Source organism: Pecten maximus, chromosome 14 (genome assembly GCF_902652985.1).
Source record: "Pecten maximus chromosome 14, xPecMax1.1, whole genome shotgun sequence".
Lineage (NCBI taxonomy): Eukaryota > Metazoa > Mollusca > Bivalvia > Pectinida > Pectinidae > Pecten > Pecten maximus.
Window position 1 is genome coordinate 36,650,278 of NC_047028.1, and position 15,081 is coordinate 36,665,358.

The window sequence follows — 15,081 nt, forward strand, 5'->3', positions numbered from 1 at the left end:
TTGCAAACAAAATTTGTTTCATACCCTTATGAAACTAAAAAATAATTGACCGCAACGCTTATAATTAATTTTTGAAAATAATTTTCTAATTTATGTACAATTTAACTGGTTTTATATGGGATTATTTTTCTCAAATCAATACGCAAGGTCAATTTTCGTATTGTGACTTCACATTTTTCGCGCCATTCTCGTAATTTTGTTCATAGTGGTATGAAAAAAAATCTCCACCAATCAGAAAGCTGCATTCTGCGTACAAACAATGGAAAATGAATTATTCACACACAACTCCAAGACAATATCAATGCATGATAGAAGGTGTTCTTCTCTCAGTTTTATTTAGAAAAATTGCACTTGGATTAAGCATGAGCTTATAAGACGTTCACAGACATGGCACGAACAGAAAAGACAGACCATGTCGTACACAAACAAATAGGGTTTCAGACATTATCCTAAAAATATAAAATGTTTGTACACTAGTAATAGTCCATGCTTACATCGCTGTATCTTACACTGTGGAATACACATCTTCCGACCAAATACGGAAGTACAGAACTAGTTTGCATTGGCGTTTGTATACAGAATCCTCCTGCTGTCGAATCTCAATTCGACACTCTGTACAATTACAAATACAACGAACTGTTATTTATAAAACACGATTGGTAACTTGGATAACATACATATTAAGATCCAACGTCTAACGCTACATCTGTCGTAAACTACAATTACTTCGCTCCTATTGATTTCCCAGGTTTTCACAGAGTTCCGATCAGTTACAAGACTATTTTAAATGTTGACTTTTATTGTGGTATTGGAAAAGAACATCTTGTTCATTTGATCTAGATTTAATTATTTTCTATAAATGATATAAAAAAAAAAATAATAATTTTGACCCGACGACCCCACCAGAAGTCTGATACTGGTACATTAAACTTGCTTGTCATTTCATTTAAAAAATATCACAGCTTTAGTATCTAAATTCAAATAGAAAATCTTTTTTTATAAATCTATCAAATATTTCCAAAATAATTTGGTAATGCTGGAAAAGAAACAAATTGAATGCATGAAAACGGCAAACACCGAAAGCCTCAGGAATTTTATGCTGATGATAAAACTTTTCATTTTTCATAGTATGAAGTGAAGAATAAGCTTAATTCAAGATTACTAAAACCCAATCAGAGGAATTTTATTCTAGGAAAATTTATTACTACCATATCAAATCAAATATGTTATCGGGCTAAGTTAGATCTTGTACATTCTATCGTAAAATACAAGATCAATGATGCATACACCAGTAATAAAAAAGTCTGCGTGCATTGGCTCAAAGGATATGAGTGAGACAAAGTCGATGCTTCTAGTAAACTTCTAGCAGGTAAGTAAAACATGAACTTCATCACTTCAGATAACAGCTTTTAGATTATTCCATCAAAATTAATTTTTAATTGATTACAAACTGTACGATAAATAAAAACTATTTTCAGATCTGACTTCTTCAAATTAAAAAAAAAAAAATTAAAAATATGTGTATGAAGTTATGAGCTTTGTCCCTTGAAGGGGAAAAATCAACCAAGCTTAGAAAACTTTTCTCATGGATAACACTAGCGGAGTGATTAAATACACTTCTCTGTTTCACTTAAAACCTAAATCGGGACAAAATCACTCGAAGTTGTCACTTTGACGTGCATATATCAGGTGAAAAGTTTCATTTTTTCCACAAATAATAATGTTATGTGACCCAAAATTGTTAAAACCTCGAATCATGATATTTTGTATTACAAGGTAAACAATAAAATCCGACAGTAAAATAAATCATTAACAAACGGTGGGATTCAACCTTCCTCTCTCCACATCATTAAACTCTATACATAAATGAGTATTTTTCAAATCATAAAAATCATTTTCCTTCTAGCTATAAAAAAATCCCATCTTAATCAATAAATAACTGCAATTTAAATTATAATATTGATTATTGAAAGCTATTTGTGAATCTAAAATATCAAAATAATCTGATTTTTTTTTTACCCTGATTTAAAACTAGACTTCAAACCAACTTCCAGGGGGAAATCACAAAGACTATCCATATATATTTAGTATTCATTTCTTGGTTCTGAATTTTGATATCAGACAAAATAGAATGAAACATAAAATTTGCAAATTTCTTGAATATTTCACACCAAGTTCAAATATGAATGATATATATATAATTTTTTTGTTTAGCGTTAACCGGTACATACAAATTCTACACCCCCATGGTTACTTCAGGATACTGAAATCATTCAAAGCGAAAACATCGGATTAAATACAAAACTGAAAAATGAACACGAGATCATGGAAATGTCAAGAAATACAAAGTCATTAATTAAAACAATGTTTTACATCAATCAAGCAAAAAGCGAATTCAAATTGAGCTGAAATGAAAACAACAAGATGTGTATTCATAATGCTCAAAACAAGCATGCAGATACTTTTCAGACACCCACAAGTTCAAGTCCTTCCATTCACCAGACCTAATTAGGAAGTAGGGGATTACTATTTAAATCTATATCTCTAGAGGAACGGCTGATGCCTACTGACAACATCAGTAGTAATATCTAGAATCTATTTGCCGCCACGAAGACACGAGGACATTTTAACATCAACTTAACAAAGGAAAATCATAAAATCACATTAAATGTTTTTTTGGCACACAGTACTTAAAATTCTTCTCTCTTCAAATTTTATATGAAAATGCCCACATTTCATTCTCATAACCAGGGTTACCTCCCCTCAACTATCAATGGTCTGACTATCGTCAATCTGTTCAGGCAAAAGGTAAGCACAGATGTGTGCATATGCAGCGTTAAGTATATATTACAGATTTTCTCGAAATTAACGGAAGAAAACTACAACAAATAAAAGCAGTTAGGCTGATTGCATAAGAAATAATAATAAATATCTACATCAATAATAAGAAAGTGATTTTGTCACAAACACTGGCAGTTGGAACCAGATATACATGTATGTAACAATGTATTCTATAGCTTTATATTATCCATCTAGACTAAGTTTATCTACAGCTGAGTATTCTAGCCAAACAATTAATGCCTGTTTACTGTCTAAGGACTGTTTCATCGGTATCAGCAGATCAAATCAAGGTTAATTTTAGCCAGGTAGAATATCATTTCTACTGAGTAACCAAGTTACCATACGAAAGTATGACGATGTAACTTAATAATATGTGTTTGAAAATACTTATATATAAATTATGCATGTCCTCATGTTTATCCAAACACACTTTTACTATCTATCAATAATCTCTTGGTTTTGATAATAGTCAGAAACCGAATACCACTACAATCGATACTACGAATGTCGACCAAAAACAAATTTGTAAAATGAATGTTAACAAAATATAATGATGAAGGTATCTCATAACTTTGATTTCTCCGACACACTTTCCCTCGGTGAAGATCTCTTGTTGCCTAGTAATTGAAGTTATTTCCCTTTTGTACATCATTTTTATCATCGAGAGTTGACTCCAGAAGTCAAAGATTTGTCATAGAATGTTAGAAAGGCAGTATATGCCAGAGATTTGCATAGCTATTACAGGAATCAGCTCTGAAGCATCCAAAAGTGGTCTACTTGCCGCAATGACAGATTTTAGGAGACTTTTATATACATTTTGAAAAGCATACATTTTCTGTATCATTTCTATCCTCAAAGATTTTTCGCCATGAGTATTCAATGCAGAGAATATTGTATGGGTTTCAAAGTAATTGGCTCCTGAATGCAGAAAACTGTGCGGAATGTTTAAAATATTTAGTCTGCGATGATTTGTATGACGCAATAAAGCATGAACCTGGTTTTGTATGTTGGACACTCTACATATATATCTTGACAAGCAGAAATACCACACATTTTTTACATCAATTATTCTATGAACTTGCATTTGGTTAACAAGTTAACATTCTATGGAAATATGGGAGAAGAATGAAAAAGTAAATAAAAATAACTGAACATCTCAATAAATAACTGAATGTGGTTCAAATTTATCTCTTTATAAAAAGTCGGAGAATTTTTTTAAAAACAGTTAAGAAAAGTCAGTTTTCTCTACTCCTTAAATATATAATTATTTTATCTTCAAATATTTAAATCAAAATTATTCTCTACTCCTTAAACATTTAAATTTAAAAAATTCTCTACTCCTTTAACATTTTAATTTAAATTTACTGCAAACAGTTCTTAGCATCAAGCCTGTTTGGAAGTAAGTGAGATTTCACAAAAATAAAAGCAAATTTAATCAATAAATTAACAGATTGAATGCTTTGCATCATTTTAGTTACATTTCTAGAAAAGGTTTGAATTTTTTTTTTAAGTCTGATTTTAACATTTGCTATAAGAGCCCTAACATAATATTTTATATCATTTTCTATAACTGTCATTTCGTGATTGTCTAGTAGTCTGGGGCAGTTTTGTAGAGTGAAGAATTTACTTCTTTTTCTTCCTTACAATTAATATTTACTTATCAAGGTGATAGGTTTCAAAGTTGCAAACATTTTCTTAACAGACAATAGAAATGTAAATAAAAATAAAATATCAATAGTCATCATAATGATAGAAGAAAAAAAAAAACAGCATATAATTTGATATCTAGGACTTTCTGGTTCACATGAAAGGGTATTTCACAAAATTTTTGCACTATACCAAAAAACACACATAAAACGTCTTCTAATAACTTAAATAAACGGCCAGGTTCGCAAGCTAATCAAGGAATCTGGTATAACAATGATCGACTCATCGGCCGTTAAGTCGTCTACTCTGACAATTAAGTCTACTCCTGCGCCGAGATATCGGCGCAGACAGGTTTGTTGAGAACAAGGAGGTTTTGAACTGTGTTAGATCTTTTTGAGCCGATAAGACATATTTGCCCAGCACTAAACATTTTGAAGTTGTCCTTGCAGGTCTTGTGTCGGGCTCCCGCTTAGCAACACCACACTCCGTGTACCATTCCACAGTAAAATGAATAGCCTGTTTGGCATTTGGAGCAGAAAACATCAGGTCTCAAAACAGCTTGAAGAACGGTTTATCTACTCTGACAGTCGACATCATGAGAAATGTTTCAGAAGAGCTCGCCTTGCAGATCCTTAAGGAATTTGTATTAGAAATGAGTGAAGCTTCAATCATCTTATTTTCTGTAATACTAGACGCAGCCATTTGTTTTAAAACTACATGATACGACCAGCGAAATCCAGGCTGGTCAGGCCACACTCAGAGACTTGTACAACACCGTACGTGGAGTATATTATGAGCAGCATGGTGATTGAGTAGGCAATCTGTTAAAGGAGACGAAACAGGTCCACCATCTGTGTAGAATTTTTTATGTGAACACATTAAAATTTTATCCACAATTTTGCCCCGTTTTGACTGTCAGTCATGCATACCCGGGGTACTGAAATGTAGACTCCTCCTTGTATAGGCAAGCCATGCAGATTTACATAATCGTGGAGCGTTTCCAAGCATATTGCACACCCTCTGTTGCCATGACAACACCAAATGATGTAATAGTCTTTCATTTATTGTCTGTCGTCATGGCAACAGCGAAATCGAAAGCTGTACAATAGATCAACACTTAATTATTTACAATTTTTTCGTGAAAAATAGCTTTTAAGTCTTCAACCATCTTCACATTTTCCTCTGTTACAACCTCAATCACTCAACCATAGTGTCCATGGCAACCACATCTGTATCTATGACAACCAGTCGTCATGTGGTTCCCATGTAAACGTTGTCCCATCTCTACAAAACAGCAGGCAGTTTCCATGACAACCATTATTTTTTTTCAGCTTCTGTTACACTTGGAAAGATGTACATGTATTTTCTGCCTAAATAGAATACTGGAGTTGTGTCAATGGTAAAAAGTGGTGATGTTATTCTTTTAAAAGCTGCAGATGAGAATTTACGGATCGACCCTGAGATAAAGTCTGTGTTGTCGTCACCAGTTCGCAAGGCCAGGCTTACTTAATGTCATAAAGTAGATTTGGCAGCAAGACCCCGACCTCACTGACGAGAAAAATACCTGAAAGAAGCAAGAAAACATTATTAGATAGTGTGAAAATATATCGTTTTATCCCCAAAAAATATTTGAGCAACATGTATAGGCCCCTTTAATAATTTAGCCAGCGTATTTAAGATGAGGCATTCTTCTGTTGTAAGAGTTTATTGGTTCTGTTTGTGAATTTTTCATGCCGAAAGATTTGTAGACTGCCAACACTGCATGCCATATATTTAGTTCTCACGAACAGTGTAACTGTCCAGACGCAATCAACACCCGAAATTCACCAAATCTACTAAATTAGGTGACAACATCTTCAATCAAGCAGTTTTAATTTCTCACCTCTCTTCCATATTTACAAACGTTTGGAGGTTACCTTTCTATGACTAAAATTCATTTTTTAAGATGTTCTCAATTGAGTATTTTTGTACAGTCCTTCAAATATTGACGAATTGTTCAGATTGGAATATATTTTAAAATATCTTCGTACCTTGTCATTTCTCTCACACAAGAATTTGAGCTTCTGAGCTTTCTTATGCATAAACACTCCGTCGAGGTGTCCCGTCTCAGCCGCGCGGATTTCTATGGCTTTGTTTCCCCAGCCCATCACTTGTCCTGTACTTATGTAAGCTGTGAAATAAAATATGAATTTATATAAACAATCAATACACTCAAAACAAGATAAAACTCTGAAAATAAAGAGGTGTGGATTATTTAAGGTAAAACCGACGCAGACATTTGAGGAACGACATTAACGCGTAGTTATCTCCCTGTAGTCAGTAGTCAAAACTTTCCTAGACACCTGGGGAACACCATTAACTCCCGGTTATCTCCCTTTAATTGGATATCTCAAATATTAATTGAAGTTCGAAGTTCTCCTCGTTGTAGACATCTGGGGAACACCATTAACTCCCGGTTATCTCCCTTTTATTGGATATCTCAAACTTTAATTGAAGTTCGAAGTTCTCTCCGTTGTAGACATCTGGAGAACACCATTAACTCCTGGTTATCTCCCTTTAGTCAGTAATCTATAACTTACCTACAGATGTCGGAAGTTCTCCCCACTGCAGAACTACGTTTTTTGTGACACGACCATTTGAGTCCACATAAACTCCTTCATCTACAAACAAAATAAACACGAAACTTTAAAACTATTCAACAATCTTTAAAACATTTCATCCATATCTTCTGTTTAATTCAAACTTTTAACAAAACAACCCAATAAAAATTCAATTAATGTTTTCTGACTATTCAATTTTCAACACAACATATAAATCTGTTAAACTTCATACACATAATATGAAGATTAAAAGACAATATATGCTTACCGTATAAATCCAGTTATAAGCCCATGGCTGGTAAAATATGACAACCCATGTCAGCTAAATAAGCTGGTCAATATTGCTTTTTACAGGATAAATACGGCATAACGTCGTACTTACTGTTATGATAACCCACAGCTAAATAAGCTGGTCAATACGGCTTATTACAGGGATAAATACGGTATAACGTCGTACTAACTGTTATGACAACCCATGTCAGCTAAATAAGCTGGTCAATACGGCTTATTACAGGATAAATACGATATAACGTCGTACTAACTGTTATGACAACCCATGTCAGCTAAATAAGCTGGTCAATACGGCTTATTACAGGATAAATACGGTATAACGTCGTACTTACTGTTATGACAACCCACAGCTAAATAAGCTGGTCAATACGGCTTATTACAGGATAAATACGGTATAACGTCGTACTTACTGTTATGACAACCCACAGCTAAATAAGCTGGTCAATACGGCTTATTACAGGATAAATACGGTATAACGTCGTACTTACTGTTATAACACAGAAGGAGTAGCATGCCATTGGTATTAGGTAGTACAACTATTGTATGTGGTGTGATAGGACCCTGGGTCTGTAACAAACAAAAAATCAAAATAAACAATTTGTATTTAATCCATGAAATGTACAGCAAAGTAAACATTATCACAACACCATGCATTTTTTATTTTATTCTATTTTTTTTTTTTTTTTTTTGACAGAGAGAGAGAGAAAGATTGAACTTCACTGATATTAATAACAATTAAAATTTTACACACACAATACGTTGAGACGATGAAAAACATTGAAATTGTGTCAACATTAATTTCTTTTTTAACAATTAGAACAATCAAAAAATAAAGTAATTCTTCGAAATTAACTTTCAGGCTTTGACAGTCTATATACTTTTCTCTACATGTGTTTGTGAGATTTGAATACGACATAGCATGGTATAAAGAGATGCATGTTTTATAATCCTGTAACAGAAATCACCGGATTATCGATGACCGGCGTCAATAACACCCAACCGTACAATAGGAGAAACAAAGAAATAAAAACATGCTGTTCTAATATCTAGGCAGTCAGCAACAAACGTTACTTATATATTTTATGAAAAAGTTAATAAAAAGTTTTAGTTTAATATATGACAAAGTAATATATGCTACTAGGCCATTCAACTAAGTGTTCAGGTATAAAGATGCCCAGTGGTTCATTTGGAAGCTGAGATATCATTTTTTTAATATTGCTTTATACAAAATACAGTATAAATACTGTCCCATCTGGATAATTTCAACACAGGGACCAGAATTTCGACTACATGGAATGACCTTGACATTAGGGAAAAGAGACCTTGCATGACCTTGGGGAAAAAAGAGGCCGAAACATTTTGCACAGGACCCATAAAGTATGCACTGCTAGCACAGGGACCTGAGAATAAAGGTCATTCATAGATCTGCCACAGGGACATGGGAATATAAATCATTCATAGATCTGACACAGGGACCAGGTTTTTTTTAATCGAGACATGCAGTGTTATGTCAAAAAGTTTAATAATTATCCCAGAATTTGAGGAATTGATAACAAAGAGGAGATGCTACTATCATGCTTACATGTAGGAGATCAGCCATTATTGGAATTTAATACTGCAGTTGGTACAGTAAACATTCCCAGACAGATATGAAGTAGGAAACTATAATCATTGATGATATTGATTGAAAATTGTGAATCCTGATGATGAAAACAACCAATTAATGCATAATGAATATATTAATTTGGGAGTTTTTATATCAATTTCTCAATTCAAACAATTTGGAGTGTAAAAGGATTCATCCAATGCTAAGAATACAGCTTTTGATATGTAAAAGGTTTGAAGAAGGCCTGTAGCAGGATGTTATTTGAGGGCAATGTTTGACAACTTCTTACCCGTGCAAGCCCTTTCACCTGTTTAAAATGTCGTCAAACACAATATATATCGCGTTTTACTCTAATCAACATTGATACATATTCGAAGCTGGTGTATAATGCTTCAGAGGCTTGGAAGAAGTAATACCTCAAACAAATACACAAATTGCAATCAAATTAAAACAAGCCAAAAATATCAATTTCTCCACCAAAAACCAACACAAGATGCTGAAAGAAATCCATGAAAGGGTCAACATGGTTTTTATTTAGTTTTACCTCAATATTGACAAAATCATTAAAAAGTCAAATATCACTTTTTCGGAAATCTTGTTTCATTTTAATGCAGAACAAGATGGAGGGAAAATATTGATAATTTCAGATTATGTAAAATCCGAATCATGTCTAACAACAATGTTTTTTTTTAACTTTGCATCTTATTCTTTGCTTTGAGAACAAAAACTAAAACAATGTTGGCCCAATTAAATGTAAACATGCAAGCCATATTGGTTGGGACAAAGATAATGGAAATTGTCTGATGACCAATGGCTAGTTCACTTCCTATTAAATGTTTCTTTCCTTTTCTCTCAAAAGAAACAATTCTGGTTTACATTGTTGTCCAAAGTCTCCTTAATGAAGACAAGTTAAGAATTATTACATATACAATATGTTCAAAGTTCAGAAATAGTTGACAAATTCTTGAAGAAAAGCCAGGTGACACAACACATTAAACCTTGGGTTTCACTATAGTTGGTATATTTTATGCCCTATTTAAATTACTCATATGACCTCTATACATATGACCCATATACATATGACCCCTTTACATATGACCCCTATACTTATGACCCCTACACATATGACCCCTACACATGACCTCTATACATATGACCCCTTTTTCTTTCTTTTCTATTTTTCTTTTCTTTCTTTAAAAGTTCTAAACAAAATTGACTTGTGATTTCAGATTAACAAGCATAAGGTTGTGTGGGAGACAAAAATAGTTTGGAAACTGAGAATTCGTAAAAAAACGGCATTCTATAGGCACTGCATGTAAAAAAAAATTATTATTATTTTCCAAATTTCTTACATTAAAACTATTTTTTTTTGTATTATATACGTCAAAGAAAGGTGTTGAAATGATGTACATCAAGACATTTGGGTTTCCACCTTTGAGCCTGTAAACATACTCATAGCAGGAATGGTGCTGACTACTGACAAATGATGTGGAGAGCAATGATGGGTTTTTGCCAATATCTCTAATGAGTGATAGCTAAAACTGAAATTTGACAAAAACAGAACTCAATCCAAATGTGTATGGGTTCCCTTATAGAGCTTGCTTATGAAAATGATATCAGAGATACGTGGTTAATTAAATTGTATTTCAAGATCCCAGGAGAGTTGAAGAAAAATTTTGTCAACAGTTTGACTTTAAGATGAAAGATTTTGGTGACAAAGATTTGAGAATAAAAGCATTTTGGTGACAACAACTAACAGATATGCTACAAGATTTTGTGACCATAACAATTAATTTATGCTACAAGATTTTGTGACCATAACAATTAATTTATGCTACAAGATTTTGTGACCTTAACAATTAATTTTTACAAGAATTTTAAACATGTCCCTGCAGTATCAAAATTGGCTTTTACTATCCCTCTCAAAATTGAGCTTGAGTTATATATACACCAAACATCAATTTTGTATAACTGAGTTGACAATTCCGTCTGAAGAATCACGTTACCCTATCATTTTCATAATCAAGTTCTGTATCCGCGGAGAAAAACGTAACGGTAGCAAGCAACAGAGGGTCCCGTTAGTTTACCTGACTCAAGTAGAACGTTATTCCCGTTTGTGGTGTGCCGTCATTGTTATGGCAAAACTACAGGGAAGACAAAATCATCACACCGGTCAAAGATATCGTATCGACACTCAAGTGTATCGAACCTTAAAATATTGATTAAGATACAGAATATGCTGATTGTTAACTATATAGCACTTTCTAGGACTTGTCAATGATGTAACAGACATCGAAAATCTTCTAGGAGTCCTAAGGACTCGTCAGTGATACTAGGGACATCATACAGCTGTTTTGTACTTCTACGACTCGTCAGTGATACTAGAGACATATCATACAGCTGTATCGTCCTTCTACGACTCGTCAGTGATACTAGGGACATCATACAGCTGTATCGTCCTTCTACGACTCGTCAGTGATACTAGGGACATCATACAGCTGTATCGTCCTTCTACGACTCGTCAGTGATACCAGGGACATCATACATCTGTTTTGTACTTCTTTTCATTACAAAGCATAGCTAATTTACTCAAAAATGCATCTTTGTCGGACATATATAATGAAATACGAGTTTTAAATGATGAGCTTGTTTTAAATTTCCTGCTTAGCTATGTCAACTACATGAAAATCTTCTCTTTCACCAGATTAATGTTTGATTGCAGATATCAAATTTCTAAATTTCAGGAAAACTTCAGCATTTCACCTGATCTTGAAGCAAATTTCCCTGGAAGATCAATATCAGCAGGACACTATATCTATATTGATTTTAAAACTTGTACAGGTAATAGTTCTCACCTGTTTACATAACACCTACAACATCAAAATGCGGGTTGGTATCTTCTCTCTCTTACGAAATGTCAATGACATCACTGACCTAGTCTTGTGTGCTGATGTAAATTCATCATGTTGTATCAACTCGAGATTTATTATTGTTTCTTTTAAATGATCCGAAATTTAGGAAAAATCGACTGAGTCAGCGACTTGTTCTCCATAATTTGCCTACACTTTCCAGTCAAAAAATGAAACCATTCAAAAATGGCCTAAATCCAAAATTTAATGGCCATGCATGGAGTGTTTTCTGTTTATGTGCTCTTTTTTTTCATTTAAATTCAACATATTGATTGAAATTTGGAATTAATGGTTCAGATTTACAGGAAAAGACAGTTATATGGCTTCAGTATATTATGATATATATGTGTCAAACTAAATCACTATTACATATAGGTCAACTGCAGTTGGGCCATTGATTAGATTGTCCTTAGAGAAATCTATAGACAATGTCTCCACACACAGAAATGGTACAGTGAATTGTTGACATCGTAAAAATGAGAGGAAAATAAATACCATACAACAATGGTACACTGGGATGAATGTGCTTGACAATTAGTTTTGAATCGTTAGTGGAGTTTTGTTTCGGCCATTTCCATATAAACTTTTACAAATACGTTTCCCTTTCTGTACTACAGTCAACACACTGTATGTAATAAATATCAACCAAATCATGACTCGGTTAAATCATCAAATCATTGTCAATGAAAAGTTTGAAATCGTAGTCAATGAAAAGTTTGAAATCATTGTCAATAAAATGTTTTTAATCATTGTCAATAAAATGTTTGAAATCATTGTCAATGAAATGTTTTTTAATCATTGTCTAATTAATGTAATGTTTTAATCAATATCAATGAAATACTCTAATCGTTGTCAAAATAAGTTTTTAAAGCTTGAAATGAAATGTTTGAAATCAATTTCAATGTTGAAATGAAATGCTTGTAATCATTTTCAAATTCACACAAGATAAAGAAAGAGTTTATATGAATCTGACCTCATTTTCTCACACAAAGTTATTAATCTACATAATCATACTAAACACATTTGTGCCGTACTTGACCACCGATGAGTCTCCCTACCAGCTCTGGAAATGTTTTTGGAATCTCAATCCAGATAATTCAACTTTATGATATAAATAATCATGAAATATTGATGAATTTTTTTTGAACATGTCAGAGCCAACTTAGGAGAATAATCTTTACTAACAAGGTATATCAAGGATTTTTTGCTATCATTTAACTCCAATTCTCCATTTTCACCAAAAAAGAGGACAAATTAGCGAAATTACATTGCTCAGATCGTTGGACAGAGAAAGGGAGCTATGGTAATGGCACTATCTAGCTACACATTCAAAACAGGTCACTTATCAATTGTTCGTAGTAAACACAATCCATGGAACATTCTCTTATATCAAGCTTTTCCTTCCTAGGTTTCTTGTCCGTGTACCACGCATTCGAAATTAATTATACTGGTGAATTAACATATCATCATATGAACATATTACAATATAAACATTATCAAATTACATATTCTAAGTAAGACATAGGTTAAAGTTAGAATAAACATAGAGATATAGATGTTCACACGAATGCATGAATTAGAAACGGTCACTAAATTGAATAAAATTTTGAACTGTTCGAAAAATGAATTCATTTTCAGCGGTCGTCAGGTCTACGTTTCCACACAACAATAAATGCAAGCGAATAGGCTGGTGATGTAAGAGTTGATTAAACATTATACGTCTAATATTCGTGTAATTTGGACATTGAAAAAAATAATGAAAAGAGTTTTCACAAGGGTAACCACAAGCACATGATGGAGATTCTACAAGATTAACACGATATAGGTCATAATTTAACTGGCTGCAATTGTGTCTAAGTTTTGTTAATATGATGTTAAGGCGTCGAATTCCGTAACTAAAGAAATCTGGGGTATTATTTAGATTATTTTCACGAGGTGTTATAGCACCTTTAAAACTTTTAACTGTTGTCTGGTTTCTGGTATTCTCAGGAAGGTTATTCCATATTTCTGTGGTTGCTGGTATAAATGATGATCTAGTGTTGGTAAGATTATAATTTAGCATTGTGTAGTTATTATTGTTTCTTAGAGGATATGGAGTTCTGTCACCTACTAATCTTGGAAGTAATGTATATAAATATGAAGGAGTTGTCTTGTTATGCATTTTATAAAATAATGTTAGATTTCTCCGTTTTCGTCTTGTTTCTAATGTTTCCCATCCTGTTTCAGAATATAGAGAATGTTTACTAGCGTATACTGGTAGACCTGTTACCACCCTGGCAGCTTCTAATTGAAGTTTCTCTAGTGATTCGATGTTTGCTTTGGTTAATCCACTCCAAAGTTCACAAGCATATTCCATTAAAGGCAAGATAAAACATTTATAAATTTTGCCAAGAATGTTCCTATTTACCAAAAATTTGATTTGTCTTAGAGCATTTATTCTTTTTGAAGCACTTTTGCAAATAATTTCAACATGATCACTCCATTTCGCATCAGCACTAAATGTGATTCCAAGGTGCTTATGTTTATCTGAAAATTTTAAAACGTCATCACCTAACATAAGTTCTAAATTGTGATTTTTTAAAATATTTGAAATAAATAGTACGTCTGTCTTATTTGAATTGAAAGTAACTAACCATTTCTTAGACCATTCATTTATACAATTTAGGTCGTGGTTCATGACTTGTTTAATTTCATTACATGAACTAGAGCCAAAAATCAGAGATGTATCGTCAGCAAAAAGCCTTGATACACTGATTAGATTTTCTGATATGTCATTTATATATATTAAAAATAAAAGTGGGCCTAATACTGAACCCTGTGGTACGCCTGCTTTAAGAACCTGACTATTAGAAAACGATCCACCTATAAACACTTGTTGTTGCCTGGAATGAAGGTAGTTAATTATCCATTTCAAAAACTGTCCTGTAACACCATAAGATTTTAACTTTTCGATCAAACCTTTATGCCAAACTCTATCGAATGCCTTGGAAATGTCACAAAATATAACGCAAGTATGTTTCTTTTCCTCTAGATTTAAACAGATATTATGATAAATTTCAATAAGTTGGTGCACAGTCGAATGGTTTGACATAAAACCTGACTGTCTTGAATAGAACAATAAATTTTCCAAAAAATAATTGTGAATATGCTTAACGATGACTCGTTCAAAAACTTTCCCTACGGCTGA

The 15,081-nt window shown here is 33.0% G+C and overlaps 1 protein-coding gene across 13 annotated transcripts in view; it reads right to left on the bottom strand.

Annotated features, from left to right (window-relative positions):
• Window positions 1-298: 298 nt before the first annotated feature.
• Window positions 299-15,081, bottom strand: part of LOC117342172 (misshapen-like kinase 1) — a 116,771-nt gene continuing 101,988 nt past the window's right edge. For 10 of the 13 annotated variants that reach the window (XM_033904195.1, XM_033904192.1, XM_033904194.1 and 7 more), the window contains 5 exons: window positions 11,073-11,129; window positions 7,868-7,946; window positions 7,068-7,148; window positions 6,519-6,658; window positions 299-6,052 (listed from right to left, as the gene is read on the bottom strand). In XM_033904195.1, the coding sequence (XP_033760086.1) occupies window positions 5,969-6,052; window positions 6,519-6,658; window positions 7,068-7,148; window positions 7,868-7,946; window positions 11,073-11,129 (441 nt within the window). In that variant the 3' untranslated portion in view covers window positions 299-5,968. Of the gene's footprint in view, window positions 6,053-6,518; window positions 6,659-7,067; window positions 7,149-7,867; window positions 7,947-9,274; window positions 9,293-11,072; window positions 11,130-15,081 lie in introns of all 13 variants that reach the window. The other 3 variants (XM_033904196.1, XM_033904193.1, XM_033904190.1) reach the window with 2 other exon arrangements.